Below are 20,374 nucleotides of genomic sequence, written 5' to 3'. Positions count from 1 at the left end.
GCTACTACACCAAAGTCCAACGCTGGACTTGAAGAGGTTGCATGCATGGAGAAAACGTGCGAGTCACTGGAGAAGCTGGGAACTGAAGAGTTTCTTCAGAGCTCAGAATCCCAGAAGGCTCACACTTTCTTTAGTACTGTAACCAATCACTGCTTTTCCTACCATTCACATCTTTCGGTGAGTTGAATGTGACTTATTGTATTCAGAGACACAACAGAACTGTAGCACTAAGATATTTTAATACTTCAATACCATTAAAAAACCATTACACATTTATCATAGAGTGTGCATCTTTTATAGAGGACAATGTACCCTGCAAAGTGATGACAATAAACATTAGGTACAATTTACTGGAAGTATTTTAGTGCTTTAACACTATTTCAGTTCAAATTGTTTCCAAGCAATGTATAAATTGTATTGTATAGTTTATTCTGCTTCAGTGTTGGCCAAAGCTTTTAAAGAATTAAAATGGAGATACTTCGAAGGAATTCCATTTTTTTTTTTACACAACTGAATACATAGACCTGTGGATATTAAAATCTGCAGTAACTGTCTGAATAATAATATCACAAGCGCACTGATGCAGGTGACCCCCACATCCAAGATGTGTTTTAACATTTGCATTACTGTACAGGGCCGGGATTCGGAACTAAAATATCATAATCAAAGACTTCTTCGTGACAGCTAAAATATTTCCTCTATATTCTCATCCTCTTCTAAAAAAAAGTTCTGCATACAAGCCCATGCGCTCATTTTATCTCATGTAAAACTCGATCTGTTAACGTGATCACACACTAAGAAGAACATCGGTGGCTTGCTCTTGGTAATGTGGTATTTTTCAAAAGCATCTCAATACATGAAACAAAAGTCCTCTGACTGTCCCATTCACACCTCTGTGCACCTAACCCTGTACTTGTTGCTGGAAGTTTCCCTGCTCATCGACAGACCCTGTTTGGGGGGCCTGTTAACAGAGGAGAATTCATAGCGGGTGGGGGTGTAGGTGATTCTTTCCCCCCCATTGCGCATCTCGCCTGCTGTCCGTATGTAAAAGGGGGAGCTGTAAGGCGAGCAGGTAGGGCAGTAGTTCCGCGTGCCAGCCCCTGTCGGGCCGGGCTCAGGGGGCAGGGGCTGGGGGTTGATAAGGGCAGATCCATCGCTTGCCTGCATGGTGCAGGCGTTACATGCAAAGTGTGGGGTAGCGTGGCTTTCTGACTGCTCCTCATCTTCGGAGCCTTCCTTCTTGCAACAGTAATACTGAGGAGAAAAGCAGAGGAACAGGAGACACCATTACAACTGTGAACACAGAACTAGAGCTATCTGTATCATGGAAAAAATCAGTAGATCATCCTGACTTATGCACTGTACCCACATTCTGAATGGACAGGTGTGTCCATATAGCTGCACACTCTCAGTAACTTATGGATATAAGCAGTTATCTTGTTACAGAGTGGAACCAAATATTCAGACAGTATCCATGGGTCTAAGCATTGTATTGAGAGTTTCAATATTCATGGTTCTCTTTCAAGTATGAAATATTAACCATCACCAATGGGTTATTCCCCTTTAAGAACCCAAGAACTGAAAAGCATTATGCCAACAAACTCTCGCGAGAGTGCATGACGCAATGTGAGTTGCCCCGACAAAAGCACATTGCAGCCATTTGCAAATTCTCTTTTTCCTTTTTCACTAAGAGTGAAAGCATCTGAGCTAAGTATTTCTTATTACTTAGTAGTATTGCCTTGTTTAACCTGTTTTGCAGTATTCTGTCTCTAACAGTGTTTTTACTACGGTCGTTACCGTTGTTTAAAATATTATATTATTGCCGAGTTTTTGATCTAGTCAGCCCGACCTGGCAGTGCGCCAGCGGGAGCCTGCGACTTGTGTTCGCCCTCCCCCGGGTCTAGTTCACTATTACAGCAGATAACTCATCTGGACAGGGCTCTGTTCCAGAAAAAAAAAAAAATCTATCCCCGTGAGATAGTTTTGTTGTTGTATTATTATTTTGTGTATTCAGTGTTGTTTACATTACTGTATACCCCTTCCCTTGTTTTTTCTTACAGAAAACGGAATTCAGTTCTGTGGGCTCACAGGACACTGTATTACGGCTGTAGTACAGAGGTTATTTTCAGGCTTGAGAATAACCTGTAACTGAGTGTTTGACTGTACAGTTAGCTAGCGTGCATCTCTTCGTGAGATCTCCTGCTTTTTTGTAGGATTGCTGGCTGCTGTTGTGCATTAGCACAAGGTTAGCGTTTTCTCTTCTTGTACCTTGGTACCAGAGCTGACGCAACCTTTGAAGTATAGTACTGTTACACAGTCTCTTCACTGTACGGTTAGCTGGCGTGCATCTCTTTGTGAGATCTCCTGCTTTTGTAGGATTGCTGGCTGCTGCTGTTGTACATTAGGTTTGCGTTTTTTCTTCTTTGTACCTCGGTACCAGAGTTGACGCAGCCTTTGACTTATTAATTCTCTATCGAGACACAGTACCGTGTCTCAGTACCGCGTTTTCATACGCTCGGTACTGACGCTACCGCGTTTGCATACGCTTCGGTACCGCATTTGCATACGCTCGGTACGGACGCTACTGCGTTTGCATACGTTCGGTACTGACGCTACCGCGTTTGCATACGCTCGGTACTGACGCTACCGCATTTGCATACGCTCGGTACTGACACTACCGCGTTTGCATACGCTTCGGTACCGCATTTGCATACGCTCGGTACGGACGCTACCGCGTTTGCATACGCTTCGGTACCGCATTTGCATACGCTCGGTACGGACGCTACCGCGTTTGCATACGCTTCGGTACGGACGCTACCGCGTTTGCATACGCTTCGGTACCGCATTTGCATACGCTCGGTACTGACGCTACCGCGTTTGCATACGCTTCGGTACGGACGCTACTGCGTTTGCATACGCTTCAGTACCGCATTTGCATACGCTCGGTACTGACGCTACAGCGTTTGCATACGCTTCGGTACGGACGCTACTGCGTTTGCATACGCTTCGGTACGGACGCTACTGCGTTTGCATACGCTTCGGTACCGCGTTTGCATACGCTTCGGTACGGACGCTACTGCGTTTGCATACGCTTCGGTACGGACGCTACCGCGTTTGCATACGCTTCGGTACCGCGTTTGCATACGCTTCGGTACGGACGCTACCGCGTTTGCATACGCTTCGGTACCGTATTTGCATACGCTCGGTACGGACGCTACCGCGTTTGCATACGCTTCGGTACCGCATTTGCATACGCTCGGTACGGACGCTACCGCGTTTGCATACGCTTCGGTACCGTGTTTTCATACGCTCGGTACGGACGCTACCGCGTTTGCATACGCTTCGGTACCGCATTTGTATACGCTCGGTACGGACGCTACCGCGTTTGCATACGCTTCGGTACCGCGTTTTCATACGCTCGGTACGGACGCTACCGCGTTTGCATACGCTTCGGTAGCGCATTTGCATACGCTCGGTACGGACGCTACCGCGTTTGCATACGCTTCGGTACCGCGTTTGCATACGCTCGGTACGGACGCTACCGCGTTTGCATACGCTCGGTACGGACACTACCGCGTTTGCATACGCTTCGGTACGGACGTTACCGCATTAGCATACGCTTCGGTACCGACGGTAGGTATTTGTATTTGGTACCCAGACTGGTTCATACCAGGTCCGTTGATACCAACGGTACCCAGAACTGATGTTTGGTACCAGGCTTTTATTGGTACCCAGACTAGTTTTACTAAGTCTGTTGGTACCTACTCCCTCAGTACCTAGAACAAACGCTCAGTACCAGGTTCGGTACCAAGCTAACTGTTGGGTGTACTTTACATTGGGTACCCACACTAGTTTACTAAGCCTGTTGGTACCTACACTACTATGTTTCACGGTTGTATTGACTGTGGCGCCAAGCTGCCAGTGGCTGATGGCCACGAAAAATGTGTGCTCTGCTTAGGTCAGGAACACGCAGAGTGAGCTCTGGCAGACCCTGCCTTTTGTGTGCAGTGCGCTGTTTTCAGCAAGCGATCACTACGGTTCAGGCTTATGCGCCAGTCCAGTGATATCTCAATTACCCCGGCGCAGTTACCTCCTGCAGAGGCAGCTGGTAGTAGTAGGGGGCGCTCTAGGGAGCGCAGTTCTGGAGAGCGCTGCTCCACGGAGCGCCATTCCATGGAGCTTAGCCAGAGGCCTCGCTCCGCTGAGCACAGTGCCAGGGCACGGGGTTCCAAGGAGTCCCTCTTCCTCCTCATCCTCTTCCTCTCCTGCTTCTCCTTCCCCAAGGGGTAAGAAAAGGAGGCACAGGTCCCGATCATCGGACCGCTGGCGGTATATGTGTGAGATGTTCCAGCAACACCAGTCAACTCTGACCCAGTTGTTGCAGGTGTGGTCTCTGCCAGTGCAGGCACCTGCTGTAGTGCAAGCACCTGTTGTGATGCGAGCGCCTGTTGCTCCACCTTCACAAGCGGCTTCTCTCTCCCCCCCTCCGCCACGCTCTGTCCTCGCTTCAGAAGGAGCTGAGGAGCGTGAGGTGTTCTTTTCAGAGGATCCAGCGTTGGACTCGCTGCCTCTGATTCCCTTGCCTGGGGAGCTCATACCCCTGATGCATCGAGCCAATGACGCACTTAGGGTGCCATGGCCGAGTGCGACAGTTGAGAGGTGCTCTGTTTATGACGAGTGTAAGGAGCTACCCTCTGAGGCCCTGCCCATCCACCCAGATTTTTGGCAGGAACTGACTTCATCGTGGCAGCACCCGGCCACAGCCCCTGCGGTCCCTAGGTCAGGTACGACCTATAGGGTTCACGAGGGGGATAAAAGGGGTCTGGTCCAGTTTCCCCCTGTCGGGTCCACTATTCCAGCTTTGGCGCAACCAGCGAACCTTGCGCTGCTGTCCAAAGATGCGGCTTGCCCAAACAAGCAATGTCGGGTCACGGAGGTCCTTCTAAAGAAGGCTTACTCCGCTAATGCCTTTGTTGCCGGTTGGGCAACTACAATACCTGTTTGGTGGCTTACCAGAGCCACATTTGGGGCTCCGCTGCTGAGGGGGGGACTGACCCTCGATCAGACAGAGGAGCTGCGGCTGATCTCCCGAATTTTGCTTCGACTAGCACAGCTTCTGAGTCAAGCAACAGGGCGCAGTATGGCAGCATTGGTGGCTGCGCGCCGTCAGCTGTGGCTCTCTCAAGCCAGGCTGACGGAGAATAACAAGGCTGCTCTGCTGGACGCGCCCATCACGCCAGGGCATACATTCGGCCCTGCAGTGGACGATTTGTTGCTTCGGTCCAAAGCGGCAAGGGAAGCGACAAAGGCATTTAGTGACCTTGCCCCTAAGCCGGCACCACCGCCTAAGAAGCAGTGGTATCAGAGGCTACCGCCTCGGCCACAGTGGTAGCTGATAGGTCAAGCCGGGGACGCGGTAGGCAAAGGCGGTTCCAGCGCAATGCGCCTGATAAGAGACCGCAGGCGCCTAAACCAAAGCAGCAGCCCTAGGAATTTGCTGCCACAGGCCCAGGGCCCCTTCTCCAAAGCCCATCTGGAGTACTGGGGCCAGTGCACCCGCGATTCGTGGGTGCTCACCACTATACGTCGGGGGTACTCCTTACAATTCAGCCATGGACCATACGCTGGTCAGGGACCCCTGTGCCAACGACTCACTGGCTCAGGAGCTAAAGACCCTCCTGCAAAAGCAGGCTATTCGCATCTTACCACCCTCCGACATGGTCGGGGGGTTCTACTCCAAATACTTTCTGGTGCCCAAACAGGACGGCGGCCTCAGACCGATCCTTGATCTCAGACAGGTCAACCTGTATCTGAGCCGCAGGCGGTTCAAGCTGTCGCAGTCCATCAGGCCGGTCGACTGGTTCACGACAGTGGACTTGCAGGATGCCTACTTTCACATTCCCATAAAACCAGGGCAACAGAAGTATCTTCGGTTCGCCTTTCAAGGGAAAGGCTACGAGTTCCGTGTACTGCCGTTCGGCCTATCCCTAGCGCCATGCGTTTTCACGAAATGCATGGACGCTATCCTGGCCACTCTGAGACTCAACGGTATCAGAATTCTAAACTACCTGGACGACTGGCTCATCTGTGCGGAGTCGCCAGGTCAGGCGCTGCAACACACGGAACTTGTCACCGATCACCTATCCAGACTAGGTCTGAAGGTGAATCATGCGAAAAGTCAACTGACGCCAGCTCAAGTAGCGCGCTACTTGGGTTTGAGTCTGGACGCCCAATCCATGACAGCAGTGCTGTCGGACGACAGGGTGTCAAGCATATCAGCCTGCCTAGACCTATTCCAGTTAGGCAGAGCTTTACCAGTGATGACATTCCAGAAACTTCTGGGCCTGATGGCAGCAGCTTCTCAATCCCTTCCCCTGGGCCTCCTGCATATGCGGCCCCTTCAGGCCTGGTTCAACAGGATGGTCCCTCACCCAATGCTGAACCGCAACCGTTTGGTGACAGTGTCCAGATATTGTCTCCGAACTCTCTCTTGGTGGAAACAACCGGCCCACCTACGCCTAGGCGTCAGGCTGGGAGCGGTCACAAGAAGAGAAGTCGTTACCACCGACGCCTCCAACCATGGTTGGGGTGGGGTGTGGAACGGTCGGGGTGCACAAGGGGTTTGGCGGCCTCCGTGGCTGGGCCGACACATAAATCTTCTAGAACTGCAAGCAGTGTTTCTCACTCTTCAGTTCTTTCTAGAGGAAATCAGGGGGAGACACGTGCTTGTCCGGACAGACAACACGACAGTGGTGGCTTACATCAACCACCAGGGTGGTACAAGATCACCCAGTCTCAACAACGTGGTCAACAGGCTTCTGGTCTGGGCACACACCCATCTCCTCTCACTCAGAGCGGTACACCTACCTGGAGTGGTGAACATTGCCGCAGACCTCCTCTCGAGGCAGGTTCCGGGCGGCGCAGATTGGAGACTCCATCCCGAGGTTGTCAGCCTCATATGGAAACGGTTTGGGAGGGCGGAGATCGACCTTTTTGCCTCCCAGGAGTCGACGCATTGCACCCTGTGGTTCTCCATAATGAGAGACGAAGGGTGTCTAGGGGTTGACGCATTGGCTCACCAATGGCCAGCGCGCCCACTGTATGCGTTTCTGCCGATAGCTTTGCTACCTCTGTGTTTGGAGAAGATCAGACAGGACAGGGCCACGGTCCTACTAGTAGCACCTCACTGGCCCAAGAGAGCCTGGTTTGCCTCACTGATACAGCTCCTGTGCGGACAGCCTTGGCAGTTGCCCAGTCACCGCGACCTGCTCAGCCAGGCACAGGGTGCTCTGTGGCATCACGACCCATTGAGCCTACAGCTCCTGGTTTGGCCCCTGAGCGGCTCCATTTGAGCCGTCTGGGTTTGTCTAATAGGGTGATTGACACCCTACAGAACGCTAGGGCTGCCTCCACTCGTTCCCAGTATGGCTACAAGTGGGGCGTTTTTCTGACATGGTGTCTGTCGAAGGGAGAGGATCCCACAATGTGTCCAATGGCATTGATCTTGCAGTTTTTGCAAGACCTGCTGGACGATGGGAAGAGCCCTTCTACCCTAAAAGTCTACCTGGCAGCTATTTCAGCTTGCCATATGAAGATAGACGTTGTTCCTCACTGGCGGTTGAATGTCGTGCTGAATGCACTAACGAAACCTCCTTTTGAGCCCATGCATTCCGCAGAGCTAAAGCTTTTGTCTTTTAAGACAGCTTTTTTGGTGGCAGTCACTTCTGCTAAGCGAGTAAGTGAGCTGCAGGCACTTTCCGTCACAAAAGCCTGTTTATATTCGGACCAACCCTGCGTTTTTGCCGAAGACTATTTCGGCTTTCCATGTCAATCAGTCGGTGGAGTTGGAGGCTTTTCACCCTCCTCCTTTTCAGTCCGACAGACACAGAATGCTCCACACGCTATGCCCTGTCAGAGCGCTGGCGTATTATGTGGAGAGGACAACAAGTTTGCGCCAGTCGGAGCAACTCTTTGTTTGCTACGGTTCTCAGTCCCAAGGTCAGGCTCTGTCTAAACAGCACCTGTCTAGGTGGCTAACGGAGACCGTGAAGATTGCGCATCAACTTGCAAAGTTGCCCCCGCCTGAGAAGATCACTGGCCATTCCACTAGAGGGCAGGCCACTTCTTGGGTAATGTTCCAGGGTGCATCTGTCATGGACATATGCAATGCAGCGGTGTGGGCGACCCCCCCACACGTTCACAAGGTTCTACAGGATGAACATCGTGGATCCGCTGTGTCCTGGTTTTGGATCAAGAGTGTTGAGGGCTGCCTCGGTGGTCGTCCCCTCAACTACAGATTGATCGGTGAGTAACTTGTCACCTTGGACTGCTAGCGCGGTTAGCTCATAGAGTCTTGCGACTGTCCTCACGACAGATTGGGTATACTTACCCATTGGTGATGGTTAATATTTCGTACTTGAAAGAGAACGTTAGGTTATTATAATAACCCTGGTTCTCTGAAATAGAAATATTAACCATCAGTCTTCGCGGTCGCTGCGGAGCCGCGAGACTCAAAAGTAAAAAGAGAATTTGCAAATGGCTGCAATGTGCTTTTGTCGGGGCAACTCACATTGCGTCATGCACTCTCACAAGAGTTTGTTGGCATAATGCTTTTCAGTTCTTGGGTTCTTAAAGGGGAATAACCCATTGGTGATGGTTAATATTTCTATTTCAGAGAACCAGGGTTATGATAATAACCTAACGTTCTAAGCATTGTATTGAGAGTTTCAATATCCATGGTTCACACAGGACTAAAACTTCAGTCAAAAGCAGAGGTCTACTGACCTCCCAGACGTTGATTAGTTTTCATCAAGGAAAGTCAGTAAATTCAAAATGAAATGCAATGCTGTGGCCAGAGAAGGCGCTTTTGTGCAGGATTTGTGAACAATGAACCGGATGTAAATAACTTGTGCAAGATGGAGGAAAAACAAAGTGTATCAACTGAGTGCATTTTCATTTCGTTGTAACTTATTTTCCAAAGTTTAGAATAATGAATCCGTTCCTTGAGTGATATGTATTTCCATACATATCTTCAATGTCGACAGTTATATTTCTTATTTTTGCCCATCCCCAATTTGGTTATGCCCAATCGTAGCGTTTTACTGAACTGTAGAATTTCAGGACAGATCGTAACAATGTTATTATATTACGGTTTATTGTAAAGGCTGGTATTGCTTTTATGCGAATACCCCGGAAATGCTTATATCAATTCTAACATAACACTGACATGGTCGATTCGTACAAGGGTTAAAAGACACAGGACGCTTGAGTTTGAAATTTTACAGAAGGTCCCGATGTCCTGTAAAGAAATCAGAGGACCTCTGAGAAAATTATCTAGGATAAAAAGAAATTGACGGTTCACACAATGTCGGTAAGAAATCTCAAATCTACCTGTTTATGTGGTGATTTTTTGTGTGAAATCGGGCTTAAGCATTGTATTGAGTGTCAGTATTCATGGTTCTAAGCATTGCATTGTCCAGAGGGTTTTGAATCAAACATTTGTGGGTGATTTGTCATGGACTGACCCTTACTGCAAAACCCTTACTACATAGGAAAGGTTTTTTGAGAAGCAGAATCAAATGTATTTAGAGAGTTTGTCATTGGCTCTATTTGAGCCTTTTACTCACCTATTGGATAGATAAACCTGTGCTGACTGTATATGCTTACATGACAGGTGAGATGTTTAGTTTTGTTATGGACTCTTACCTGGAGCCTGCAGTAACACAGCACAGCTATGATACTCAATAGTATCACCGTAGCTAGTATTCCGCCAGTGATGACCACAGTTCCAGCTGTCATCCGACCTGATCCCCATCAAACTCTGCAAGCAAACCAGCACAGACACACATCAACCATCAGACACACAGACACATCAACCACTTTAAGATCCATATCAGAATGATGGCGTTCAATTGTGTGGCAAGCTGTCACCTGCCATCTGCATGAGGAAGTGCTCCTGCCTTTTGCTTTTGTATTTTTGTAACTGTGTCATTTTTGTGTTCTGATATAATACTATGGTATGTCTCGTTGACACAAGTTTGTGAAGGAAATAATGCAATTGGTCGGGTATCTCTGAACCACTGTAAATCATTGTAGATTATAATTTTGCACACAAAATGACACTTAACAAGGTTAGCAGCCATGACCTGTTTGCAATTGTTTCAGTTCTGGTAAAATCGTATCTAAATCTTACCGGTAACGAAAAAAAGATGGCACTGTGCGTCTTGGCTGAGCTCCCTAAAAGCCTTATGCTGTATAAGCTACTCCCTCTCCTTGCGTTGCTGTCTCCTAGCAACATTGCTGTAGGGGCTGGGCCTTTCTGCAGAGGCTCTGATCAGGCTGTGAAGCTGCGGATCACAAATGCTGCGTAATAAAGAGCTACATTTCCTAGAGCAGTGTGCCTTATCCTTTCTTTATAGACCAGTAGGTGGTGTCTTTTTTAAGATTACTCCTGAATTACTGTTCTGAATTCAACATTTGTTATTGTGTTTATACATTACAAAAAGGCGGCAGTGAGTAGCCTATGAACCAGAAAGGTACGTTCTATTCTTAGTGTTGATAGAATGACACTCTGTGCTAAATAATGTTCCTACCAAGTTTCAGTACATTTGCATTAGTGGTTCTATGTTAGTAAGTACGTTGTACAGACAAGCTCCGAGGTAATATGGACCTATTTTAAAAGACCTAGGTAGGACAAGATCTTCTCATTATTAGGGTGTGGTCTCCCTCATTGTGTTTGTGTCTTGACCTGGTGCAGAGAGGAGTATCTGAGCTGATACAGAGAGATCTGAGCTGATAGAGAGATCTGAGCTGATAGAGAGAGGAGGATCTGAGCTGATACAGATAGATCTGAGCTGGTACAGATAGGAGTATCTGAGCGGATACAGAGGGGAGGATCTGAGCACACACACGGAGGAGTATCTGAGCTGATACAGAGGTATCTGAGCTGATACAGAGGGGAGTAGCTGAGCTGATACAGAGGGATCTAAGCTGATACAGAGGGGAGGATCTGAGCTGATACAGAGGGGAGGATCTGAGCTGATACAGAGGGGAGGATCTGAGCTGATACAGAGATATCTGAGCTGATACAGAGGGGAGGATCTGAGCTGATACAGAGATATCTGAGCTGATACAGAGGGGAGTAGCTGAGCTGATACAGAGGGATCTGAGTTGATACAGAGGGGAATATCTGAGCTGATACAGAGAGATCTGAGCTGATACAGAGAGGAGTATCTGAGCTGATACAGAGAGGAGTACAACTAGTATTGACTGTAGGTGAAGGCGCTACTGCGTATAAGATATAAAAAGGTATGCACAATACACAGTTTTGATGTCTCTATTTTAACTGTGCATCAATCTACTATAGGCTACTTTGATAAAAATGTGAAAATCCTTTAGTCATCAATATTAGCCAATTGATGTGGTCACTGATCTATATAAACTGTGTGAGAGGTGTGTGAAATTATTCGGCCACAATCATAGCTAAGGATCTCAGGACTTTGCAAGAAGTATGATAGTTGGTGCAACTGGCTCACCCCTCATCAGAGGCTGCTTTGACCAGTATGTCTATCAAGACAGTCTCTGATTGCAGGAAAGCACATTCTGCCCAAACAACACACATGCTATAGCTGCCCAGACCACAGGAAGCTTCAACACAGGACAAGACACTCAAAGGTGCTAAGCAGTATGGCCTTCAATAGTAGGCCTCTCCAAGTGTTTGCATGTGGTCTGTATATATTACAAATAGTTTGCTGTATGCAGAAGTCATTTGCCAAACTAGTCTATGCAAGACATTTTTGGCATTCCTTATTTACATAGTTTACATAGGCCTGCTGTATAGCATTTGGATATGTGTCATGCCAAGCCATCATGATTATGACCCTTGCATCTGAGATCAGATTTAAAGCCCTATAACTGCTTGTGCAAACCAGCCTGGCTGTTTTGTACCATGGTAGAGGCTCGCTTGCAAAGTGCATGCATGTATCCTGAACACATTGCATTCTGGTAATGGTAATTGAAAGAAAACAAGAAGAAAATGAACATGGATGCAAAGATCAATAGGAATACTTTACGTACAAAATCATTTATTTCTAAATGAATGATATAAAAAATACTTACGCTCAACAAAGTGTGCTTAGTACCTGCAAAGACAATTAGGTGTTAGTAATTACAATTAGAGAATGTTACATTTAGCTAGAAAACATAACAACTCCATGTATACTCTTATAAAAGGTCCCCATAGTAAAAGGATAGCAAGCTGTAAACAGCACAGTGGAAGCATGATAAAGTAGAACATTGGTGTTGGTGTATTTTGGGGGACTGGAGCTGGGGCTCCTCCCCCCGAGTCACCCCGCTAAAATACCTGTTAGTCGCCCTTTAATTACCTGTCAGTCACCCTATTTAAACTGTAGCCAGCTTCCTAATTCTCGTCTTGCTTTTCAGTTTGTGTTTACCATGTAGACTTGCAGACCCAATCTTAAAACAAACCTTTGTTTTCAGTCGGTTTAAAATGACCACACACCCGAGGCAGCTTTCGTTTTCATCTGACTCAAAGAATTTCTCTCCTCTTCTGGCTGTCTTCCTTTAACAAATAGTCCACCAAAAAAACTTTCAAAGAAATCCGCCCGTTCTGCTTCTCCTCCATCTGACAATGCTGCTGCTTCAACCTCTGCTTATCCAGCTGTGCCCACTGCCATTCCTCTTCACCCCTCTAAACTCATCAAACCTCAGGATGATTCTCCAGCGCAACTTTTTTACAAGGATTGGCCCATCGACAGTCTCGTGAAAGCTCTTTTCAAGAAAGGATTGCCTGTTGAAGCAGGGCGTGATCGGGCTGCTTTATTTGTTTCATATTGCAATTCCATATCAGCAGAGCCTGTCTTTCCTCCTCAAAGGTCTCAGCAGAGATCCAAACTAGTCAGTTCCTGCTCCACCCCTGCTGCATTGCAAGCCTCACCCGATTTGTGTTATCAGATTTTTAACGATATCTAGCTTGGACATCGCCGGTTCGACTCCAGGCTATTCCTTTGCCGACCGAGGAAGGGAGTTCCCAGGGGGTGGCACACAATTGGCCGAGCACTGCCCGGGTAGGGAGGGCTTAGGTCGACAGGGGAATCCATGGTTCACCGCGCACCAGTGACCCCTGTGGTCGATAGGGTGCCTGCGGTTCTGCAGCCGTCAGATTTGTGTTGTCCTTCAGCACTATAGGTCTGGGTGCCTCGCTGTGGATCCGCAGTGCAAAAAAATGACAGACTGGCAGGAGCACGTTTCGGAGGACGCGTGTTCCAGACTCCGTTTCCAGAGTCGTCAGGGGGATTGCAGCGGTGAACCGCAATTAAATAATAATAGTTGGACATTTCAAATTGGGGAGATTTTTAATGATATCAAGCAACTCATTCATCCTCTTTACACCACAATTTCTACAGTATCTGATTGTGCTAAATAGCAGGATCACTTGATTGGAACAGCAGCCATTACTTCCTCATCAGTGGCAACAGCGCTCGCATCTCCCGCTGCCTCAGCCACGCCCACTCCTGCTCTCGAGCTGCCAATCTTCACTCTAGCAACCACCTCTAGTTCAGGAAACTCTTCTGCTTCAGTTGATCTTCGCCACTCTCTCTCCTCCACTGAGATGCAATATCATTGAAGGTAAAAATGTTAAATTTGGTCTCTATTCTTCTTGCAAAAACAAAGTATCGTTAGAGTGCCCGGAGTGGGGGCCACCTCTCCGCCAGGACCTCCAAAAAAAGTGTTTTTCTTCCTGTCCGCCAAGCAGTTAGATTACCGTAAAAGTTCAAATTGCCAGGTCTCAAATAATCTGCCGTCTCCAATACATGCCGGATCTGCTGGCAAATATAAGCTGAGGTAGATGAGGAGGAGCTTGAGCGTAATGAATAATAAGTGCGATGAAAGTGACAAATAAATAACAATAATAGAACACTTAATTTAAACTAGGCCTACATGTAATGCATATTTGTTTAATGCAGTTATTACGTTATTAAAAGTTTTGATAATTTTAAGCGTGCTGAAATTAGGCCACATTACAAACCTCTTGGTATATTTTAATGTGTTTTGTTGTATTAACAATGTACAAGTTTGAGATTAAACAATAAATTATTTTTGATAATGCTACTTATTCCTTTTATTGTTCATTTTTTTAAAAACATTTTAGAAGTTTGTATTATTATTAATATTACTATTATTGTGCTGTAAGCGTAGCCATCACACCTGTCTTCTGATACCTACGGGGCTGTCTGTGGATTTAACTGTTATTATTATTAACAATGGTAGATCTAATTCTGTTTTTAAATAAAAATGTGTTCTTCTGCTTGTTCATTTTCCAATGTTTTGCATACCATATCCTTGTTAACCAATGCATATAAAAAGACCATAATAATACTTTCACTTTATACTTGAGGGTGTACAATACAATGTTAGTTCCCACCGACGCACAACCTTTTAGCAAAGTTGCTGGAATGTTTAAATTGAGTTACGATGTTGCTACAAGTTTGTGTGTTAGCGGCTTCTCAATGACCGCATGAAGCATGTGAAGCTAATGATCTAATATAAACGCCGGTCTCCAATACGCGCCACATCTGCTGGCAAATATTGAAGTTTTACGGTAGTTAAAGTATAACTTCTAACTAACAATTTTCCGGGGGGGGGGGGGGGGGGGAGACCTCTGCCTGCCCCTCTTTGTGCTTATTTCTTTATTGTCTTTTCCAGCACTTTTGTTCTCCCTGCGTAGATAGCGAGGCTGTCCATGTAGCCTCGGAGCGTCTGTTGCTAAAGTCACAAGCACTTAATATGTATTCTAGTGGTCCCTTTACACAGGCCTGACTCCTGTCTCATGAAAGCATTGGTAAGCATTGTAAAGCCCAGAGAGGTACAGTAAAGCATATTAAAAATGGCATGGTAAACCTTGGTGAATGCAAAGTGTAACTGTGGGAATTGCATGGGGAACTGTGGGAAATGCATAGTATAACTTTGGGAAAAGCATGGGAAACAGCTAAATTAATAAGCAAATTTACTGTGGTCAGCTTTATTAAGGGTCACAACATTCTGATTCTGTCTAACATGTGAAACGTCATAAACAAGTTCTAAGCATTCCTCTTTTTATACATGTCATAAATAGGGATTAGCACAAAGATTACCCAACTCATATTTTTATGTCAGGTGATAGTTTACAATATTTCCTTGATATAAAATATTTTTTAATAGAATCCCTTCGTGACATTTTGCATTTGGAGGCTGAAAGTAATTCCAGTTGCACTGAACCATCAGCAATGGGCAGTCTGTTTCCTACAACAGCTTTACAGTCTAAGTTGTAGAAATAATTTTGTTAAGGTCAGGCATTAAAAAAAACATAATTTAAAAGGATTTTTTATGCATGTATTTAATTTCACTGGGTTCCCATCCAACTTTCAACTCCCATCCAACTTATCCTCAATATTGTTGATTCAGTATTTCTGAGTTTTAGTGCTCATAAAGCTGAGGGATAATGGCATTGGACGGCAATTCCATTTCTTCTTAAAGTCATTGTAGCTAACAGAATATGGTCATAAATCTTACCTGGTTTGCCACATAGGTCTCAAATATATAGCTTTTAAAGAAACGCATGTTATAGCACACATGTATTTGAAATTAAAATGATATCTGGTACTACATTAGGTTACAGGAAGTTCTCAGTTTATATGCCTTGATCACAAGATATCTTTTACACTTGCACTTCCTGGACCATTTCACCTCACCAGTGTCTTTGGAGTCAAAGCATTTTACTGGGAGAAAGCACGTCAGTCAATAGGGGAAGCAGCTGGTTAGTTAATGTGAAAGGGTGGGGACAATTTCACTCTCCAAGTGACCAAGCAAGTGTAACATTAACTGAAAGTATGGCTTGCAACCAGAGATTTCTTTAACCAAGTGTAGTACCACACATCTTTTACAATAAAAATAGTCGCAGACAAGAGTATTGGCATCCTATGCCTATTATGTCACAATTCAAGGGAACAGATTAAGGACAAACATTTAGTCAGTTTGAACCACTGTTTATTAAAACAAAAAGCAATATACATAACTTCTAGTAATTTACCAAATCATCTTGATCAAAAAACAAACACAATTATTTCATTTAAAGTCTTCGTTCATGACAAAGGGATAGGCTTTAGTATTTTGTGTGTCCTTTTGCTTTTAGACATTTATGATAATTAACAGTATGTTACATCTTGTTGGTGAAATCTGGGCCTGTTCTGTCTTGCATATTTCCTTCAGCTCAAACAGATTGGATACACTATCATTTTTCAGATCAGTCCAAAACATTTCTATTGGATTGAGATCTGGCGATTGCCAAGGCCATTCCAGAAATGTTATCTTAGTTTTCTTCAAGAATTCCAGAGTTAACTTAGTTTATCTTCCAACATGACAATGACCCAAAGCGTAAAGCTGTCTGCTAGTCAGTCTACGAGTGCATGGTATCATTGTACTTTGTAGAATGTTTTGATATGGCTGCATTGATTCAATCTTCAATCACATGAATGTCTCCAGTCCCTGAACTGCTAAAACACCCCCATATCATGATCAAGCCACCTCCATGTTTAAACTGTAGGTACAAGGCTTTCTTCATTGAAGGCTTATCCTTTTTTCTCCACATACTGTGGTCCATTTTTGGGGAAAGGTTCTAATTTAGTCTTATTGGACCTGAGAATTGTTTGAAGAATGCTTCAGATGCCTTTTCATATTTCTTGGCATGTTTTATGAATTTCCTTTAAAAGTGGTTTGCAGCGAGGTCTGTACAGCTCTTCTGTGTTCAGCTGCCTCTGTACAGCTCTTCTGTGTTGCCAAAACCTTCAACAGATATTGGAAATAATGACCTATTTTTCTGGCCATTGAATTTAAAATGCAGCTTAACTACTGTGTAATGCTTTTAAAACAACAGACATAGAATGTAAAGGTGTTAATACTTTTGTCATAAACAAATATTTGAAATTGATTAAGTGTTTGTGTTTTGTTGTTTATAAAGACTGTTAAACTGTCTTTGTCATATTAATTAGTGGCTAATGTTCACTAAATGCTTGTATTTAACATGTTTTCTTCAATTATCTTATATTACGTGTAGGGTGCCAATGCTTTAGTCTGCTGTACATGTTTACTGTAACAGGACACTTGAACTATGTAACGAATGGAAGTGCTCAACAGATAAGATTTACAGAATCATTTTGCTAGCTTGAATCACTTTAAGTTGAGAACTGCCAGGCAGTTTTCAATGTGCATGCATGACATCCTTCCTTGAGTCCTAGGTGCTTCTTTTTCAACATGTTAAGCCGTACTGTCAAAGCCGGACAATAATATATTCAGTCTTATTGGTCTGTTAAGGTACTTTGAAACCAACTGTTTGGCACAGATGCATTGGAACCACAAGAGTCTGGTGCCACATGCACACAAGTTAATGCCTCTCCTGCCTTTGGGAGGTCCGGTTTTGAGTCTGGCTCACAAGTGAAATAAGTTGTCAGACAGACAGTTGACATGAAAGTCTTTGTAGCTAGCACAATCATTTCCTAAGTAACAGGTGTTATAGCAAGCATATATTTTCATTTAAAACAGGACCTCTGGTTCTGAACAAGGTTAAAGAAAGTTCTCACAGGAAGTCTGTTACTGCTTCACTTCCTAGGTCAACAACATCTTACTGGCTGCAAAGCATGTCAGTAACAAGGGAAGAAGGTGGTTGGTTGCTGACAGGGAACGTGGCCCTGAATGGATGTGGCCATTTTTACAAGCCATGTAAAATGACAAGGAAAATGCAGAACTATCTGAAAGCAAGGCCTGCAGACAGAGATTTCTTAGCCTGGTGTAGAACCAGATACAATGAAAAGAATTATGCGCTAAAGCATGTTTCTTTCAGAACTGCATATTTGAGACCAATGTAGTGAATGGATGTGCATGTCAGGTAACGTTTATGAATTTATTTATGGAATTATCAAATCACTAATAAAAAAATCACGTCAAATGAAACACTGTTTTATGGTGACATTTAAAAAATAAATAAAACAATAATCCCTGTCCACAATCATCTTAATTGTCGCAGGTCACCTAAATCACTTCCTGTCTCAATGACTAGATAAGGGGAACTTGTTAATCAAAATGCATGTTAACGAGATCAAGAAAAACGAATGGAAGAGGTTATGGAAATTACTAGCATACAAGGAGATGGCTCTCCCACCAGTGAGCAGCAGCCAAATGGAAATAAAAAATAATGGGGATATCGATGTTGTGTATAAATTTGTAAACTTCATTTAAAACTGTGTATTTTGCCATGCAGAATATACATTTATTTAGAACACTTCACATATAAAATGCAGATTTACGATTATCTGTGTTTGCCACAGCTTACTATATACAACTCTTTTAATGTGCATTTTGCAAAATTTTTTTTGTTAAATAAAATACCGTAAGCCATCTATGTATATTGGTTGGAATTAATTCTTATGATGACATCTATTCGACAAAGAGCGAATGAATCTGAATCAACAATCTCCCTCTTGACCTGCGAGAGCACTGTACAGCAGGAATTGCGTTCCCCGTACTGAATGTTTCGGCAGTTCATTCCGGGGGCAGTCGGAAGCCGCCATTCAGGAAAGGGATGGCGTCACGGTACCTGGAGTCACCGCCCTAGTACGGTAAGCGAAGTTTCATTCATGAATTGGAGGAGATGTGATTGAACTAGCTATCGGAGGGGGCGGGGCTGAGGGTACTTTAGGGATGTGACGCCGTAATCAGTTCCTTTGTTGTGGTTGATGGGAGGAAACGAGGACTGTTTGGAGCGAGAGTTAAGTGTTTTTGTTTGTTTTGCAACAGTGTGTGTTTTGTTATTGCCAGAATAATTAAGCACGGATCTGGGAGCTGCAGCCTGGGGCCAGCGATTCACCCGGACTTCACCGCACCTGCACTTAACCAGCATCACTGTTTCCAGCACTGAACCTGCACTAAGAGCACGCACTGTCCGGAGACATGTCTGTGTTTGTGTTGTGTCTCTGGTTTTTGTAATTATTATTTCGGGACTGCAACCCCTTGTTTTGGCGCTGGCAATACCCATTGCTGGGTAGAGCCAGCTGTATTATTTGAGCCCGGTTTTGTGCTGACAATACCCATTGCTGGGTAGAGCCAACTGTATTGGTAGTAACATTACACTGGGTGCAAATAAGGGTATATAATTTTAGCAATACAAGAAACATTCCATAAGGTCACAAAAGTTTAAAACAAGTGAATAAATCTCATTCATAACCACAAGTATAGAAAAGGCTCAAATGTTTTCAGAACTACAAATATTAAATTATATAGGTTGTCTGTAAGAAATGTACTCTGGTCCTGTACACTCTCTCTGTGTATTGTCAGCCGTGGTCTGTTAAATTTCTGCGCAAACAAAAGAAATAGTCGCAAGGAGCCCTACTTGTTAAGATATTAATTAACATTATTTCGGAAATCAACATAATTTCGAAAATCACATTAGGACGATTATATAATAACGAAATAGGCATAACGACAGCTTGAAAATGCCAAAATCAATGCTACATACCAATTTCTTGTAACACTGGAGTATCATTTACAACCTTTTGAAAGTCCTGCCCCAAATCTCTAAAAATAGATTTAGCGGTCTTATTTGACTCTGATTTATCCGTTGAGTCGCATATTCGCCGATCTTGTTTTTATTTATATGCTTTATCTACTTATTTATGCATTTACTCTCTGTTTTAGCCATGTAAAGCGCTTTGAGGCATTGCTTTTGTGAAAGGCGCTATATTAAATAAAAGGTAAAAAAATATTTGCAAAGTCACTAATGTCTCCTTTTATCATTTTTATTATAATTATTATTATTATTATTATTATTATTATTTATTTCTTAGCAGACGCCCTTATCCAGGGCGACTTACAGTCGTAAACAAAATATATTTCAAGAATCACAGTACAAGTATTAATTCAATTAAGAGCAATTGTAGCAATGTTGTGAAACATTGCTAAAATTAGGTTGTTTCTCTCATTACCTGATGCTGAGAAACTAATTCATGTTTTTGTGTCTTCCCAACTTGACTATTGCAATGCTCTATGCACTAGGCTTCTGGGTGACGCCTTAAATTGCCTGCAGCTGATACAGACTGCAGCTGCTAGGCTTCTCAGCAGAATGAAAAAATGAGCCCATATAACACATGTGCTGCTGTCACTGCACTGGCTCTCAGTGAAGTTTAAAGTTGATTTTCAAATGTTACTTCTGACTTATAAAGTACGTAACGATATGGCACCAAATTATATAAAGGAGCTTCTAGTCACTATATACCTTCTTGTGATTTTAAATCAGCTGATGCAGGTCTTCTGTGCCTCCCACAAGTGT

General features: G+C 44.5%; 1 protein-coding gene across 1 annotated transcript in view; it reads right to left on the bottom strand.

Annotated features, from left to right (window-relative positions):
- Positions 1 to 220: 220 nt before the first annotated feature.
- Positions 221 to 20,374, bottom strand: part of fam163ab (family with sequence similarity 163 member Ab) — a 39,248-nt gene continuing 19,094 nt past the window's right edge. The window contains exons 3-5 of the mRNA XM_034005529.3: positions 12,118 to 12,140; positions 9,706 to 9,820; positions 221 to 1,254 (exon numbers count right to left, since the gene is read on the bottom strand). Coding sequence (XP_033861420.1) covers positions 886 to 1,254; positions 9,706 to 9,798 — 462 coding nt within the window. The 5' untranslated portion in view covers positions 9,799 to 9,820; positions 12,118 to 12,140 and the 3' untranslated portion in view covers positions 221 to 885. The remainder of the gene's footprint in view (positions 1,255 to 9,705; positions 9,821 to 12,117; positions 12,141 to 20,374) is intronic.

Source organism: Acipenser ruthenus, chromosome 10 (assembly GCF_902713425.1).
Source record: "Acipenser ruthenus chromosome 10, fAciRut3.2 maternal haplotype, whole genome shotgun sequence".
In the NCBI taxonomy this organism is placed as follows: Eukaryota; Metazoa; Chordata; class Actinopteri; order Acipenseriformes; family Acipenseridae; genus Acipenser; species Acipenser ruthenus.
The sequence above is the reverse complement of the archived record's forward strand: the minus strand, read 5'-3'. Positions and strand labels throughout refer to the sequence as shown.